This window comes from Aethalodelphis obliquidens, unplaced genomic scaffold (genome assembly GCF_003676395.1).
Source record: "Aethalodelphis obliquidens isolate GAN/ISIS:26980383/991018 unplaced genomic scaffold, ASM367639v1 scaffold69, whole genome shotgun sequence".
Lineage (NCBI taxonomy): Eukaryota > Metazoa > Chordata > Mammalia > Artiodactyla > Delphinidae > Aethalodelphis > Aethalodelphis obliquidens.
Window position 1 is genome coordinate 9,511,298 of NW_020838013.1, and position 12,937 is coordinate 9,524,234.

General features: G+C 67.0%; 2 protein-coding genes across 9 annotated transcripts in view; both read right to left on the reverse strand.

Annotated features, from left to right (window-relative positions):
- Positions 1-901: 901 nt before the first annotated feature.
- TSPAN4 (tetraspanin 4) overlaps positions 902-12,937 on the reverse strand; it is a 20,233-nt gene continuing 8,197 nt past the window's right edge. For 5 of the 8 annotated variants that reach the window (XM_027090541.1, XM_027090546.1, XM_027090545.1 and 2 more), the window contains 8 exons: positions 12,519-12,598; positions 4,838-5,029; positions 3,502-3,576; positions 2,819-3,025; positions 2,513-2,614; positions 2,284-2,415; positions 2,131-2,214; positions 902-1,384 (listed from right to left, as the gene is read on the reverse strand). In XM_027090541.1, coding sequence (XP_026946342.1) covers positions 1,316-1,384; positions 2,131-2,214; positions 2,284-2,415; positions 2,513-2,614; positions 2,819-3,025; positions 3,502-3,576; positions 4,838-5,029; positions 12,519-12,581 — 924 coding nt within the window. In that variant the 5' untranslated portion in view covers positions 12,582-12,598 and the 3' untranslated portion in view covers positions 902-1,315. The remainder of the gene's footprint in view (positions 1,385-2,130; positions 2,215-2,283; positions 2,416-2,512; positions 2,615-2,818; positions 3,026-3,501; positions 3,577-4,837; positions 5,030-12,518; positions 12,599-12,937) is intronic. The other 3 variants (XM_027090548.1, XM_027090549.1, XM_027090547.1) reach the window with 2 other exon arrangements.
- On the reverse strand, positions 5,042-10,606 carry LOC113611486 (uncharacterized). The gene is made up of 2 exons (XM_027090528.1): positions 5,504-10,606; positions 5,042-5,425 (listed from the first exon to the last, which is right to left on the reverse strand). The coding sequence occupies exon 1, from the start codon at positions 9,191-9,193 to the stop codon at positions 7,811-7,813; it is 1,383 nt and encodes a 460-aa protein (XP_026946329.1). The 5' UTR covers positions 9,194-10,606; the 3' UTR covers positions 5,042-5,425; positions 5,504-7,810.

Sequence of the window (12,937 nt, forward strand, 5' to 3'; positions counted from 1 at the left end):
CCGCTAACTCTGACTTCTGCTGGAACGGTCCCCGGCGTTCTGGTGGCTTCCGTGGAGTGAGGACAGGGGAGGCCGGTGGGGCGTGCGGTGGGGGTCCAAGGGCCAGGAGGGGCCGGGCACCCTGGTGCTCTGGGTTGTGCCGGGGTCAGTGCCTTGCTAGGCATCACCAGGCAGGTCTGCCACACAGCAAGGATGCAGAGGGGGTGGGGCCGCGGGGCCGGCAGGAGTATGGGCTGGAAACTGAGAGTATGGGGTACCAATTGGTGGGTCAGATGCCCCACAGCTTGTGAGGCCCTTGGGAGGGGACCACCCCCCAGCCTGGACCCCCAGACCCACCACCCTCCTCACTCCCCGTCAGTTCTGTCCTCAGGAAGCCCCGCCCCACCTTTGAGGTGGTTTGACACAGTTTGACCGTTTCTCTGATTCTGGGCCTTGTGACAACTGCTTCACTGCCAACAGCCTACTTACTTGCAAAATCCGTGAGTGATACTTAAGGGACAAAGTTCCCAAGAACGAAACAGGAATAGAAAGAGAACAGGAAAGATGGAGCTGAGCTCCATTTTGGGAGGACACCCCTGGGGGAGGGGGAGGCCCTGAGGCTGGATGGGGGCCCCCCCACGCTGGGAGAGGGGTGTCCGCAGCACGGGCCGTGGGCGGGTCAGTGAGGCTCAGGGCTGTTCTCTGCCACGGCTTGGAGCCAGCCTCACTGAGGTTCTCTTGCCATCCTCTGTGGGCGCAGGGGCCACCGTCTGCCTGGCCAGGGAGCTCCCCCTGCTGGGCCCACGCACATCCCGGAGCCCCACTCCGGGCACCAGGCCGGTATCGGTGGCCAGAGGATCCACGGTCACACAGGGCCTGCCTGGTGTGGCCCCCCCGGGGTCAGGGCAGTGAGAGACACGGCTCGGGGGCTGCTGCCCACACACTTTATTAAGACGCACGCAGAGCCGGCCGCGGCCCCGCTGTGGAATGTGGGTGGACGGGGCTGCAGACCCGCCTCAAGCACCAGGACCAGTGGTCAGTCCCCCACCTCCCACCCCAGCCCCCCGCCCTGCACAGGGCTGAGGGGGAGCACACTGCTCTGGAGGGTACCTGGGTATAAGAAGCGTCAGAAGCCCCTCCCGACTGCCGCCCCGGCCACGCAGCGGCGCTCACAGGCCTGGCTGGCAGCCCTGGGGGCTCTGGCTGCCCGGTCCTCCCGCCCCCATGCCTGGGCTGGTGAGAGGTCCTGTAGCGGGAGACGCAGGTGGGGACACGGTCATCTCCCCAGGGGCGACGTCCTTCGGCAGCAAAGCAGGGGTGGCGGGCAGCTGGCAGCCTACGCACAGTAGGTGTCAGCCTTCACCACCTGGCAGTACATCGTCATGGCAAAGGTCAGGCCCAAGATCTGTGGGGAGAGGCGGGGGCTGGGCAGGGCTGCTCCAGGGACGACAGCCCGTGGCAGGCACCCCAACCCCAAACCACAGCTTCCCAGGTGGCCTGGAGCCCCCTTCCCTGGGGAAGCCTCGGGTAGAGCCTGCCCCCCACGGGCCCCTTGGGCTCAGCCCCAGACCCGCCTTCCCTTTGGGTTGGGCTTGGCCACCCTGGGCTCCGCTGGTGGTCTCAGGGCCTACGGGTTCCAGGCTAGAGCCCCCGCAGCTGCCCTCTGCCCCTCACCCCTTAGGGAGTGTCTGTCTGGGACCCCTGTCTGCACCCCACAAACAGGAGCTCCCCCAGGGTCCTGGCACTCGGGTCTTGCATGGGGGTTGGGGAGCAGAGGCGGGCTGGCTGGACTTCACACCAGGGCCTGGGCTGCCCACTTCACTCTGCACTGGGCAGTCCTGTGACCACCACCCACCACGGCCACTGGGTAGGGCCTCCAGGAATGGGGCTGGCACGTGGGCCCTTAGTAAAGACGTCCAGTCTGTGCTTCCGTCCACGCGGAGACGGCAGGGCCCTCTGCTCAGGAGTCTGGGGCAGCCTGTCCTCTGAGGCGTCCAAGGTCAGCTCCCCGTGGACATCGTCCCTGACTATCCCTGTGAGCCCCACCTCCGCCTGGGGACCCACACTCGTCTGCTGCTTTGTTCCCTGGGCTCAGGGCCTTCACACACATGCTGGGGCCGGGGGCCCGGGCCGGGGCGGGTCCCCGCGCACCTGAACTAGTGCTGTGCACAGCCCGAAGACACCCACGGCCAGCAGGTTCTCCTGGAGCCAGACCTTCACCGTCTCGTAACACGGCTGCGGGAAGAGCAGGCGTCACGGGGCGCGAGGCCGGCCCTCCACCCCCAGTCCCGGGGCCAGGCTCACCGCCTTCCACCAGGTGCCGGGCGCGTGCAGCCCGCAGCTCTCGCTGAACTCCAGGCAGCAGGAGTCCGGCACGCGCGTGGCGTTGTAGACCTCGAACCAGTCAGTGTAGTTGGAGACCCCGCAGCAGCGGAACTGTGGGAGAGGTGAGCAGGGACTGTGCGCCGGAAGGGGACACGCCCCGGCCCCGGCCACGCCCCCCGCCTACACGCCCGGCCACGCCCCGACTCACGTCTGTCTGGATGATGCTCCAGGCGTTGGTGAGGCCCACGTTACCCGGGGTGCCATACAGGTGTAGGCCCTTTTTCAGGTCCCGCTGTGCATACCTGTCGATCTGCAGGACAGCAGGGCCCCTGTGGCCAGCTCCACCTGCCTCGTCCCGACCCCGGCCCGCCCCGGCCCCCTGTGCCTTTTGTCCCCCTCCCTGCGGTCACCTCCTCCCAGAAGTGCCACCAGGCTCTGGCCTTTGCCCCAAGGTCTCCCTGGGCCTCCCGTGGTGCCGAGCACGGGATCCAAGTCAGACACGTTAGTTAACCTAAGAAGGAGATGGACGGGCACAGAGACCCTCGGGGCTGTGTCTGCGCACACCGGTTACAACCCACACGGCTCCATGCTGCCAGCCGAGAGGGCCCGGATCTTGGTTCCTAAGAGCATTCGTTCTCCAATAAAGGAACCAGGCTCCCTTGAGAAATGGCCAATTCCAGGGCTGGGGCGGGGAACCCCCAAGATGGGCCTGGAGCGTCTTCTAGCACCAGAAAGGAGGGAGGTGCTCTGAGAGGCACGTAAGGGACGCGGGAGCCGACAGAGCTCCAGCCGCCAAAGCCAAACCGGATGAGCAAAAAAATAACTGTCTTGGAGTATAACCCAGAGGATAAAACACACGTAAATGAGCCCTCACTTGTGTAAGTGAGCAACTGAAGGGGAGTGGGGGATGGGAGCTTTTTCCCCTCCAGCTGACACGCAGCTGAGACAGCGGGGGACCCAGCCCGGGCCTCCTGGGAGCTCAGACACCTTTCTGGAGCCTCCAGGCCCGGCCTCCTGGGGCTGCAGTTAGAAGCAAACCCACGGCCCGGCTCCCAGTGTCTGTCCACGCAGAGCTGGGCGTCCCTGGTGTGGGTTCTCGGCCCCTCCTGCCTCCTCGCCGCCCACGCCGCCTGGGCCTCGCTGGGGGGGGGGGGGGGGGGACACCCCCCCCCACACCCGAAGCGGAGGCAGCCGTACCTTGTCGGTGTAGGCGAAGAAGAGGATGGCGAGGGAGGCCTCCAGCAGGAACACCAGCAGCAGCAGCACGAAGAACTGAGGGTGGGGAGGCCACAGCCTCAGCGGGCCAGCCCCCAACCTGCGACAGGCGCCCCCAGCCAGGTCTGCAGCCTGGGGACCGCCAGGCCCCTGGCCGCTGCGCCACCTTTCTCGGAACCCTCCCGTCTCCATCCCAGGGGCCGTCGTCTCTCGCTTGACCTTTAAGCATGTGTGTGTGGCCCGCGCCTGTGTCCTTGTGATGGGCAGCCGGGTGGAGGGACGCCCCGGGAGGCCCCATCCAGGGAGTGGGTCCAACTGCAGTGACCCCCCCAGCCCCCAGGTCACGTCCCCAAGGGCAGCGGGGGGGGGGGCAGTGCCCACTCAGGGAGGACCAAGCTGGAGAAGCCATGCCCCCTGACTGCTCAGACAGCTCACAGAGTGGGAGACTCCACTCGGGCACCCACAGAGGCACAGCCCTGACGCCACAACCAGGCTGAGCAGTGGAGCCTGCCAGCACCTCCTTTCCCGCCACATCGCTCCCCCAGAAAGGAGGGCGGGGGGCAGGGCCAGAAGCCAGGGTAAGTGGGGCACACCGCTCTTTGAAGCCCCACTGGCCCCATGGGGCCCCTGGACAGAGTGGGGAGAAGGGACAGGGCCAGGGGAGCGGGCCCGGTCCTCTCCTGGGGTGCCCGATCTTGTCCCCCCTCAACCTGGGCCCACACTGCCCCAGCAGGCACCAGCCTCCGAACTCCAAGTCACCCCGTGGGAAAGGCCAGGGTCGGGGCCCCACCCGCGCCCCAGCTTCCTCCTTCATCCAAGGGGCCGAAGCCACACCCTACCCGCTGCTCCGAGGGGTCCAAGCCCCGACGGGAACATCTGGCACGTGCTGGACACTTGCGGAAGCTGCACAGATGGGGGACGTGCCCTCTGAGACCCTCTGGAGGCCCCACCCGTGACGAAAGCCCCATTTGAAGCAGGTGATTTAGGACCTGGGTGGCAGCCAGAGGCCTCTGTGCTGGGCACACTGATAGGTAGGGAGCCCGGCCCAGGGATCATTTTCCTCCATTATCTGTGATTAACATTCCCGCCTCTAAATCCATCTCCAAAGCTGAGGGTCCTGGGGGGCCAAGAGGGCTGGACAGGAGCTGGAGAGGGAGTCGTGGGAGAGGGGTTCTTGGAGGAAACAGGCCCAGTATCGGCTGGAGGGGCCCTGCCCGGCACACGTGTGTGTCTGTGTCTGTGTCCCTCAGGGGAGGCATCCCCCGAGCACCGCCCCCCCCACCGTGTCCCGCCCGGCGTGCCCCTCCCCCGGACTCACAGTGAGCAGAAGGCATTTGTTCTCCTTGATGGCCCCGATGCAGCCCACAAAGCCGATGGCCATCACAAAGGTGCCGGTGACAATAAGCAGGTTGGCGGCTGACAGGGACGGGAAGGAGGAGGACAGGGTGGCGAAGTTCCCCTGCGTGGCCGCCAGCCAGATGCCGACGCCGAGGATGCCGCAGCCTCCCAGCTGGTTCCAGGACAGGGCGAAAGGGACAGGGGGGCAGGAGGTGAGCAGCCCACCAGATCCCTGTGGGCGAGCCCGGGCACCCTCGCTGCCTTGCTGACCTCCCAGTCTCGTCCTGTTATGGGGGCTGGATCCCCCCCACACACCCTCGGCCCCAGCTCTTCCCTAGGAGGTGCAGTCCCTGGAGCTCCTGCCGGCCCGCTCCCTGGCCCCCTCCCCTCGACCACTGGAGCTTTTATTGAACTCCATAATTGCTCATTATTACAAAAATCGATTGAGACAGGAGGAAGAGGCAGAGAAGGGCAGGCGGTGATGAATGCGGGGACGGCTCTTGGCCTGGGGGGGGGCGGCAGCAGGGCGCCGAGGGCGCTATGGCTCCAGACCCCGGGACTCTTGAGCCTCTGGGTCGTCTCCAGATGAAACGGGAGCACGTGTCCAGGCTGGGCCGCGGGCAGGCGGCCCCCACACATGGCTGACCAACCCCTGGACCTACAGCATCCTGGGCTTTGGGAGACCACCTGGGGACTGATGCCTACGGGCTGGCAGCCCTGGGGGCCCTGCCCCACTCAAAACTGGGCATCACATGGGGCCCCGCACCCCCCGGGCCCAGAAGCCTCCTCGATATCTGACCTTGACCCTGGCAAGGACCCCCCACCCCAGACTCAGGCCGGATGGGCCCTGAGACCCCTGCCTGAGGAGGCTTCCGCCTCCCCGTGGGCCTCCCCTCGTGTACTCACTCACCCCACCCCCATCAGCAGGCAGCCCTGGCTACAGGGGTGGGGATGGGGGACGCTGCTCCGCTCTCACTAACGCACCGGGGAGCACACACCGTGCGTGAAGCCGGGCCAGCAAGAGACCGCAATTATGGGGCGGGGGGCGGTGGTGCAGCTCCCAGCCCAACAGCAGCAGCAGCCGCGGGGTCCCCGAGGGGTGGGCGCGCCCGGGGCTCTGGCCCAGGCCTCCCGCTGGCGTCTAAGGTCCCTCTGGGCCTCGCCCGGAGCTGGCTAAGCAGGCCAGGAGAGCCCCAGTGGGGGTCTGGTAAGCTTAGGGCAAACACAGGGCTCCTCTCTGACCCCCACCCCATCCCCCTTTGCACCTTCCACCAAAAACAAGAGCTTCTGTCTAAAAATTATAAACCACCCACTCTGAACGCTCCTGGCTGAGGGTGGGGCCTGGGTGGCAGCACTAAGCATCCCAGACAGGACAGGGCTCTCGTGCCCTGGCCCGCATCCCATCTGAGCCCTCCTCGGGCGGGGTGGGGGCTGCAGCTCCGGGCGTGTGCCCGGGGGTGGGGTGGGGGGCGTTGGGGGGCCAGCAGCCGGGCTGGGGGCACTGGCAGCGGGTGACGGCCCCGAGGATCCAGCCTCACCGCAGAGCTGGGCTGGGGCACAGACCCAGGTATGGTGGGGTCTGCTGGCTGTACGGAGATGTGTGTGCCCCCACCTGTGGGATGGGGATGACCCCCGTGTGGCAGGCCCCGGCCAGCGGTGCGGGGACAGAGCTGTCCACGGTGCTGACCGCTGGCAAGGCCACCATGAGGGAGCAAGGCTGGCCACCAGCGCCTCTGGGCACCCACACCTGCCCAGGGGGTGCCGTGATGGGACACAGAGAGGCTGGGACACGTGCTGGCTCCCTCAACCCTCCCACCCGACCTGCAGGTGAGGAACGGGGAGCTCTCCAAGGACGCCGGGGGGAAGGCTGAGCTGGGAGCAGCCAGCGGGGCCCTTGCAGACCTGCGCAGGCAGAGGGCTCCCCTGGCCTCTGGCCGGGACTGGGGCAGGGGAGGGACCCTGGGGCAGAGGCCAGGGAGGGCGAGCGTGGGGGCAGCCTCCCCTTGGAGGGAGCTGAAGTCGGACCACTCTGGCTGCAGGAAACAGCGACCGGCCAGGCTGTCCTGGGCCCTCGCCCAGCCCACACACGTCCGTCCCCTGCAGAGCCCAGCAGCGCCCCCTCTGGGAGGGTTACGTCTCCGGGCTGAGCCCCCAGGCCAGGGCCCCAGCGGGGTGGGTGGGGCTGCCTCTGAGCAGAGAGGAGAATTGTTATTTAAAACCAAAGGGCTGCCCAGCTGGCTCTGCCTTCAAGGGCAGCGCGGATGGCTCCAGTCAGCAGGAAAATGAGCCCCTCCGAGCTCCCTGGCCCCGTGGGGACGCGTGGAAGGGCACGGGGAGGATACCACGGCAAAGTCACTGTGGAGGCGGTGGGGGGGGCGTCCGGGTCGGGGGTATCCTGGAGGGGCTGGGCGCTGCCCCCAGCTTTGGTGGAAACAAGATTTCTTCAATTAAGACTCCACAAAGCATCCTCACCTCCAGCTCCGAGGTGGCAGGAGAGACACCCGCCGGCTCTCACCCAGGTGCTGCCGTCACACGCACTGTGACGCGGACACACAGCCCACGTCCCTCACCATCACACAGTTTCACCCAAACACGCACACACGTCACCGACGCGCTGCCCCGAAGCCCCAGGCGCCCCTTGTTCCAGCACATCACAGTCACCAGAAGCCCAGCACTCACGGGACGCATGCGCGTGGCTAATAAAACTACCTGTAATTTTGAAATCTGCATAGGCAGCTTTTAAAACATTTTGGCAGGAAGATTACAGCCTCCAAGTACAGGAGAAGATGGGCCCTGTTGGACCCAGACAGGACATCCAACTCAGGACAAGTGGGGCTGAAGTCCTGGGAAGGCTGGGCACTCCAGGTCCCTCCCAGGACACGGTGGCCGGGACGTCAGCAGTGGGGCCACCCCCACCCTCCCCGTGTCCCACGCTGCACATCCCCAGCCCCACTCATCGCTGCCTGGGCCAGACAGAGGCCCAGGCGGGGCCCAGGAGCAGACCCCAAGCCCACGACAGCCTGGGAGACGAGCCCAGCCCGCCCACCGGGGTCCCCCGTCCCAGCCCTGTGGTCACCGGGGCCTCCCTGTCTCCCTCGCACACACCTGGGGCGCACACCCTGCCCACCTGTCCCCACCGGAACCCAGCCCATTGCCTGGCATGTCCTCCCCACTTCCTGCTGTCTCTCTTCTTGTCCACACATTCTGGGGGCTGGTCTAGGTCTTGACAGGTGGGGCCACTTGGTGAGGCCCATGTGGGGAGGGTACCAGCCGGCCCTCCACTGCTGCCCCTCCAGCCACATGGCTCAGGGTGGCAGATGGCCGGGCAGCTGGCCAGGTCCTTGGAACGGGGTGGAGGGCTGGGTGCCCACAGGGGCCAAGCCTGTGTCCAGAAGCCCCTCCCCCGGCAGCCTGCACAATCTTGGGGTGGGGGCCGGGCATGGTGGGGTGACACGCCCCTCCCAGCCAAGAACAGCCACAGGAGACGGGGAGAACACATCTCTACGAAGTTCAAGAATGGCAAAATGTATCCCCTGTGCCAGAAGTGACGTCTGCAAGGGCCCAAGGCCGGGGCTGGGGGGACTGAATGCAAGGGCTCAGGGACCATCCTGGCTGGGTGCCGTTCCCCCGGGGACATCTCCTCAAGCTGCCCACTGACATCTATGCAACGACTGTAATCAGTTTCCTTAAGCTCCAGCAAGCCCCACATCCCCCCAGGCTCCAGCCCATCAGGTAGGTGGCCCCACTGACCGGGGACCCCCTGAGGCTGGTGTCCAAGGAGGAGGAGCGGTGCCTCAGGGCAGCCGGGGAGCAGACAGGGGGCAGGGCCTACGATGGCGAGGTGCGACCGGGCCCCCAGGCCTCTCCCCTGCCCCCGGCCCCGCTTAGTGGCTGAGGCCACACCTCTCTGCCCCAGACAGAACTCCCAGAGCCCCCGACCACCTGCTGCCACCCACTCCCTAATGGGAGCGGGACGGTTCAGAAAGGGATGCTCACGCGGGACCGACATCTTGTGGCATACTGACCCCTGACCTGACCAGGACGGCCAAGGACCCCCGCTTCGGGCTGCCCACCCACCCCGGCTCGGGGTCCCCAGGCAGCAGGACCCCCACTGCCCTGCCCCAGCCTGTTGCAGGAAGAAACCGGAGCCAGAACACACAGACGCCCTCAGCACCTCCAGAAGGCTGGGGCCAAGAGGAGTCACGGGGTCTGAGGTCTGCAGGCCCCCGGCCTGCGCCGGGACCTCCGGCAGGGCACCCTGTACGTGCCTGTTTCCCCGACTGCGGCGGGGCTGGGGGAGGTGTTCCCACAGCCCTGCACAGCCCTTTGCCAGCATCTTCCACCGGTCTCGGCGTCTTGCCCAGAGGCCAGCGACAGCAGACCAGGCCTCGGTCTGTAGCTCATCAAAGGGGAAAACCAAGGCCCCCCTGTGGTGCTGCTGGGGAAACTGAGAACCCCAGGAGGGCAGGACTTGCCCAGAAGCCTGGGGGGCAGGCAGGGCTCAACCCCCAGCCCAGCCACACAGACAGACCCTGGCCACACTGCAGGGGGAGGCGGAGCAGGGAGGGGCCCAGATGCAAGACCAGGAGGCGCGCCTGCCAGGGAAGCAGGGAGCCGGGCCCTCAGCTGGGCAGGTGCGGGCTGGGCTGCACGGCTGAGGCTTGGGTGCGGCCCCCCGGCCAGGGGGGCCCAGAAGCACCTTCCCCTTTCAGAGCCAGCCCTGCCTCTGCCCAGGACCGCCCCCAGACCAACAAGACCGCCCCTGGGGCCACAGAAACTGCCCCTGGGGGAGCCCTGAGCACCCACCCAGAGCTGGAGAGGGGGAGGGAGAGCGCCCCAGGGGGCGCACACAGCCCTACTCACCAGGAGACACCCCTGACTCAAGGACCCTGGCCCTAAGCTGCCCACCACCTGTGCACGCCTGCAGGAGGGCAGCTGTGTCCCCAGTGGAGCTGTCCCTGCCCTGTGAGGGCCTGGATGCCGCAGGAGGGCAGGTGGAGGTCTGGGGGTCAGTTGGCACGGGGGCCTCTCCTCCCCTGGGCGCCCCCTGCTGCCCGCCAGCACCTTCTTGGCTCCCTGTCTCAGGGCACCCGAGCTGCAGTCCCTGGTGACAACGGGCAGGCGTGTTTCCTCTCCCGAGATGGGCCAATGACCCACAGGCCACGCAGGACCAGGCAGATCCACCCCAGTACAGATGGGTGATGCTTTCCAGCACCAGTGGTACCTGAGGCTGGAGGCCTCAACCCTGCCCTTCCAGTCCCCATCCAGAAGCCCCCAGGGAAAACCCCGCAAACAGGGCGCACAGAGTCAACTAACTTCAGAGCCCGCCCCTCCCCCATCCTCAGCCGAGGGCGCTGCCCCGCACTGGGGACGGAGGAAGAGGGGCGGGCTGGCGTTGCCGGAGGAGGCGAGCTTACGCCTGGGAAGAGAGACCTGCCAGGCGTGCAGGTGCCCAATGGGGCCAGGTGTGGGTGACAGGGCCTTGCGGGGGATCTGCCTATGGACAATGGGGGCTCTGAGGTGACTCCTGAAGGAAAGGGGTGCCCAGCACGGGCTGGGGGGCAGGAGGAAGCCACGGGGAGGTCACTGCATCTTGACCTCCAAGCAGGTCCATGGGCCGAAATCCTCACTCCCACTTCCCCTCAGTTCCTCCCAAGTGGGAAATGGGGGGGGGCGGGAAACCTACCCCTCCTGCGGGGACTCTGCACCCCCAGACAGCAAACGAGCCAGGCTCTGGGGGAAGGGGTGCTCTAGCAGCAAGGGCCTAGTTGACAGCTGCACAGGGCCCGGGGGATGGATGTCCCGCCAGCCCCCCGACCATGCTCACCACCCCGGCCTCGGCGTGTTTCCCATGGGCCCCCTCTCTGACCCCCAGGCCTCGAACCCCTCTGGGCACAAAGGTGGGGTGTGGAGAGACCAAGACAGCACACTGGCAGGGGCCCAGTTTGCTTGGCTGGGGAGTGTAATTGGATAATAAAAGGGAACTGGATTTTCTAGCCCAGGAGGGGATCCCAGGGGGTTCCTGAATTGTTCTTTCCTGCGATGAGGACGTCATCCACGGCAGGAATCAGTGGAGTGTGTCCGCCCTGCAGCTGGTACGGAGGCTCCTTCAGGGTTCACAGGGCAGATACAGTTCGGCCTGGGGGCCCATAAGGGTGGGCTGCTCTCAGAGCACAGGCCCCCTCGAGGGGCCCCCTCTCGTTTACCGGGCAAACAGGTACCCGGGTCACTGGGGAGGTCAGGGAAGGGGAGAAGCAGGTCCTGCCCACCACCTGGGACCATCCCCCACACCCACTGCCCATCCCCCAGTCAGTCCACCACCCTCACTGCTCACCACCATCATACCTACGGCTGCCAGCTCTGGTCACACTGCCTAAGGCACACTGACCCTGCCAGCAGCTCACTGCTCACTACGCTTGTGCCCACTGCATCTGGTCAATGTCCCCCGCCAAGAGAAAACAGTCACCTCTGCACATGCCTGGACACAGCTCCAGCTGTACCCACCTCTGCTGCTGGCTCCTGGCCTCTCGGGGGGCTCCTCCGCTCTGGGCCCGGGCCTTGCCCCTCCCAGGAGCCCCTTGCAGAGAACAACTCTTCGGGTGACTGCCTCGGGAGGGGGCAACTGGGGCAGGAGCCCCCCAGGCTGGCCACCCGTCCCAGCAACCCTCCCACTTCCCAGGCCAGAGTCCAGGAGAGAAGGGATGTGCAGAAATGCGGCCCGGTTTCTGAGCATTTCTCCTTAACTGGACCTCATGCAAATGAGCTTACAATTGACAGCCTCCTTCTGGGGTCCAGAGCCCAGGCAGGAGAGAAAGCCACGCCCCCTCATTCCCAGTTGTGGCAGAAGGGTGGGAGCAGAAAGTGACCTTGGCATCAGCTCTCCACCAACCCTCCCCCAACCCAGCCAGTGGGGCCCAGGCCTGGCCAGGCATGCTCTAGTTGCTCAGGTGTGACACCTGCCACAGCCCGAGCCCAACACCCTCCCTGCCCTTTGGGTCTGGGTGGCAACTGTGTCCTCCGGTTTGGGGGGACGGGGGCCACCCTGTAGCACCAATACCTCTACCCTGGACACAGGCACCTCCTCTGAGCAAACCCAACCCACCTCAGCGAAAGTTATGAAAGCCCCGGTCTCCCGCCGACTCCTCATCCCGCCCAGGGTCTGGTCCAGCCGGAGGGTTCACCCACATACACCCTCTCCCTTCCCTGCTTCGGGAGGCTGGGGACCGTCTCCCCTACCCCCCGCCCAGCCCCTCCCCAACTGCGGTCCCTGGAGCCAGGAAGGCCGGTCTGCAGGGGAGGCGAGTGCAGAAAGGACATGGTCTGCGCCCACGAAGAGGAAGGGAAGGGGCGGGAGAGGAAGGCACCAGCGGCTCAGCGCACGGACAGGAGCTCACACCCGGTAGAGGCCAGGCGCAGGGCCCCACGCCGACCTGCGGCAGGTGCGGGACACGGCCGGTCTCAGGAAGAGACAGGGGAGAGGACGCGGGGCGGCCGCCCACAGGGCAGAGGCCCGGCGGACCCCAGCGGCACCGGAAACCCTCCCCAGGGGCCGGTCCAGCCCTGGCCCCCGGCGACCCCAGGCACACCCCCCAGTCCGCGTCGCGGGTGTCCCCCCCCCACTCCAGCGCGAGCAGCGACCCCGGGGCCCCGCCGCCACTCACCCAGAAGAGCAGGTTGAAGGCGAACATGAGGTACTTGACGCCCTGCAGGCAGCCGCGCGCCATGCTGCAGCGCTTCAGCTCTAGGAGGAAGATGAAGGACAGGTCCAAGTAGAAGACCACGTACTTGCTGCCCTTGGGCGACGTGTAGCGCGCCTGGGCCGCCTTGGGGCCAGGGTTGGCGTGCAGGCCAAAGAAGGGGCCGCCGCGCGCGAAGCCCGGCTCCTTGCCCGGCGGCGACGGGCTGCGCCGGTACGTGGACTCGTCCGTGCTCGAGCGGCGCATCGCGCGGAGCCGCCGGGGCCGCCCCACGCTCCGCGCCCCGGCCCGCGGTGGCACCGGGCGCGCCGCTCCGCTCGGACCCGCGGCGGGCCCGGGACACCGGCCGGCCCGCCGCAGCCCCGGCCCCGGCCCCGGCCCCG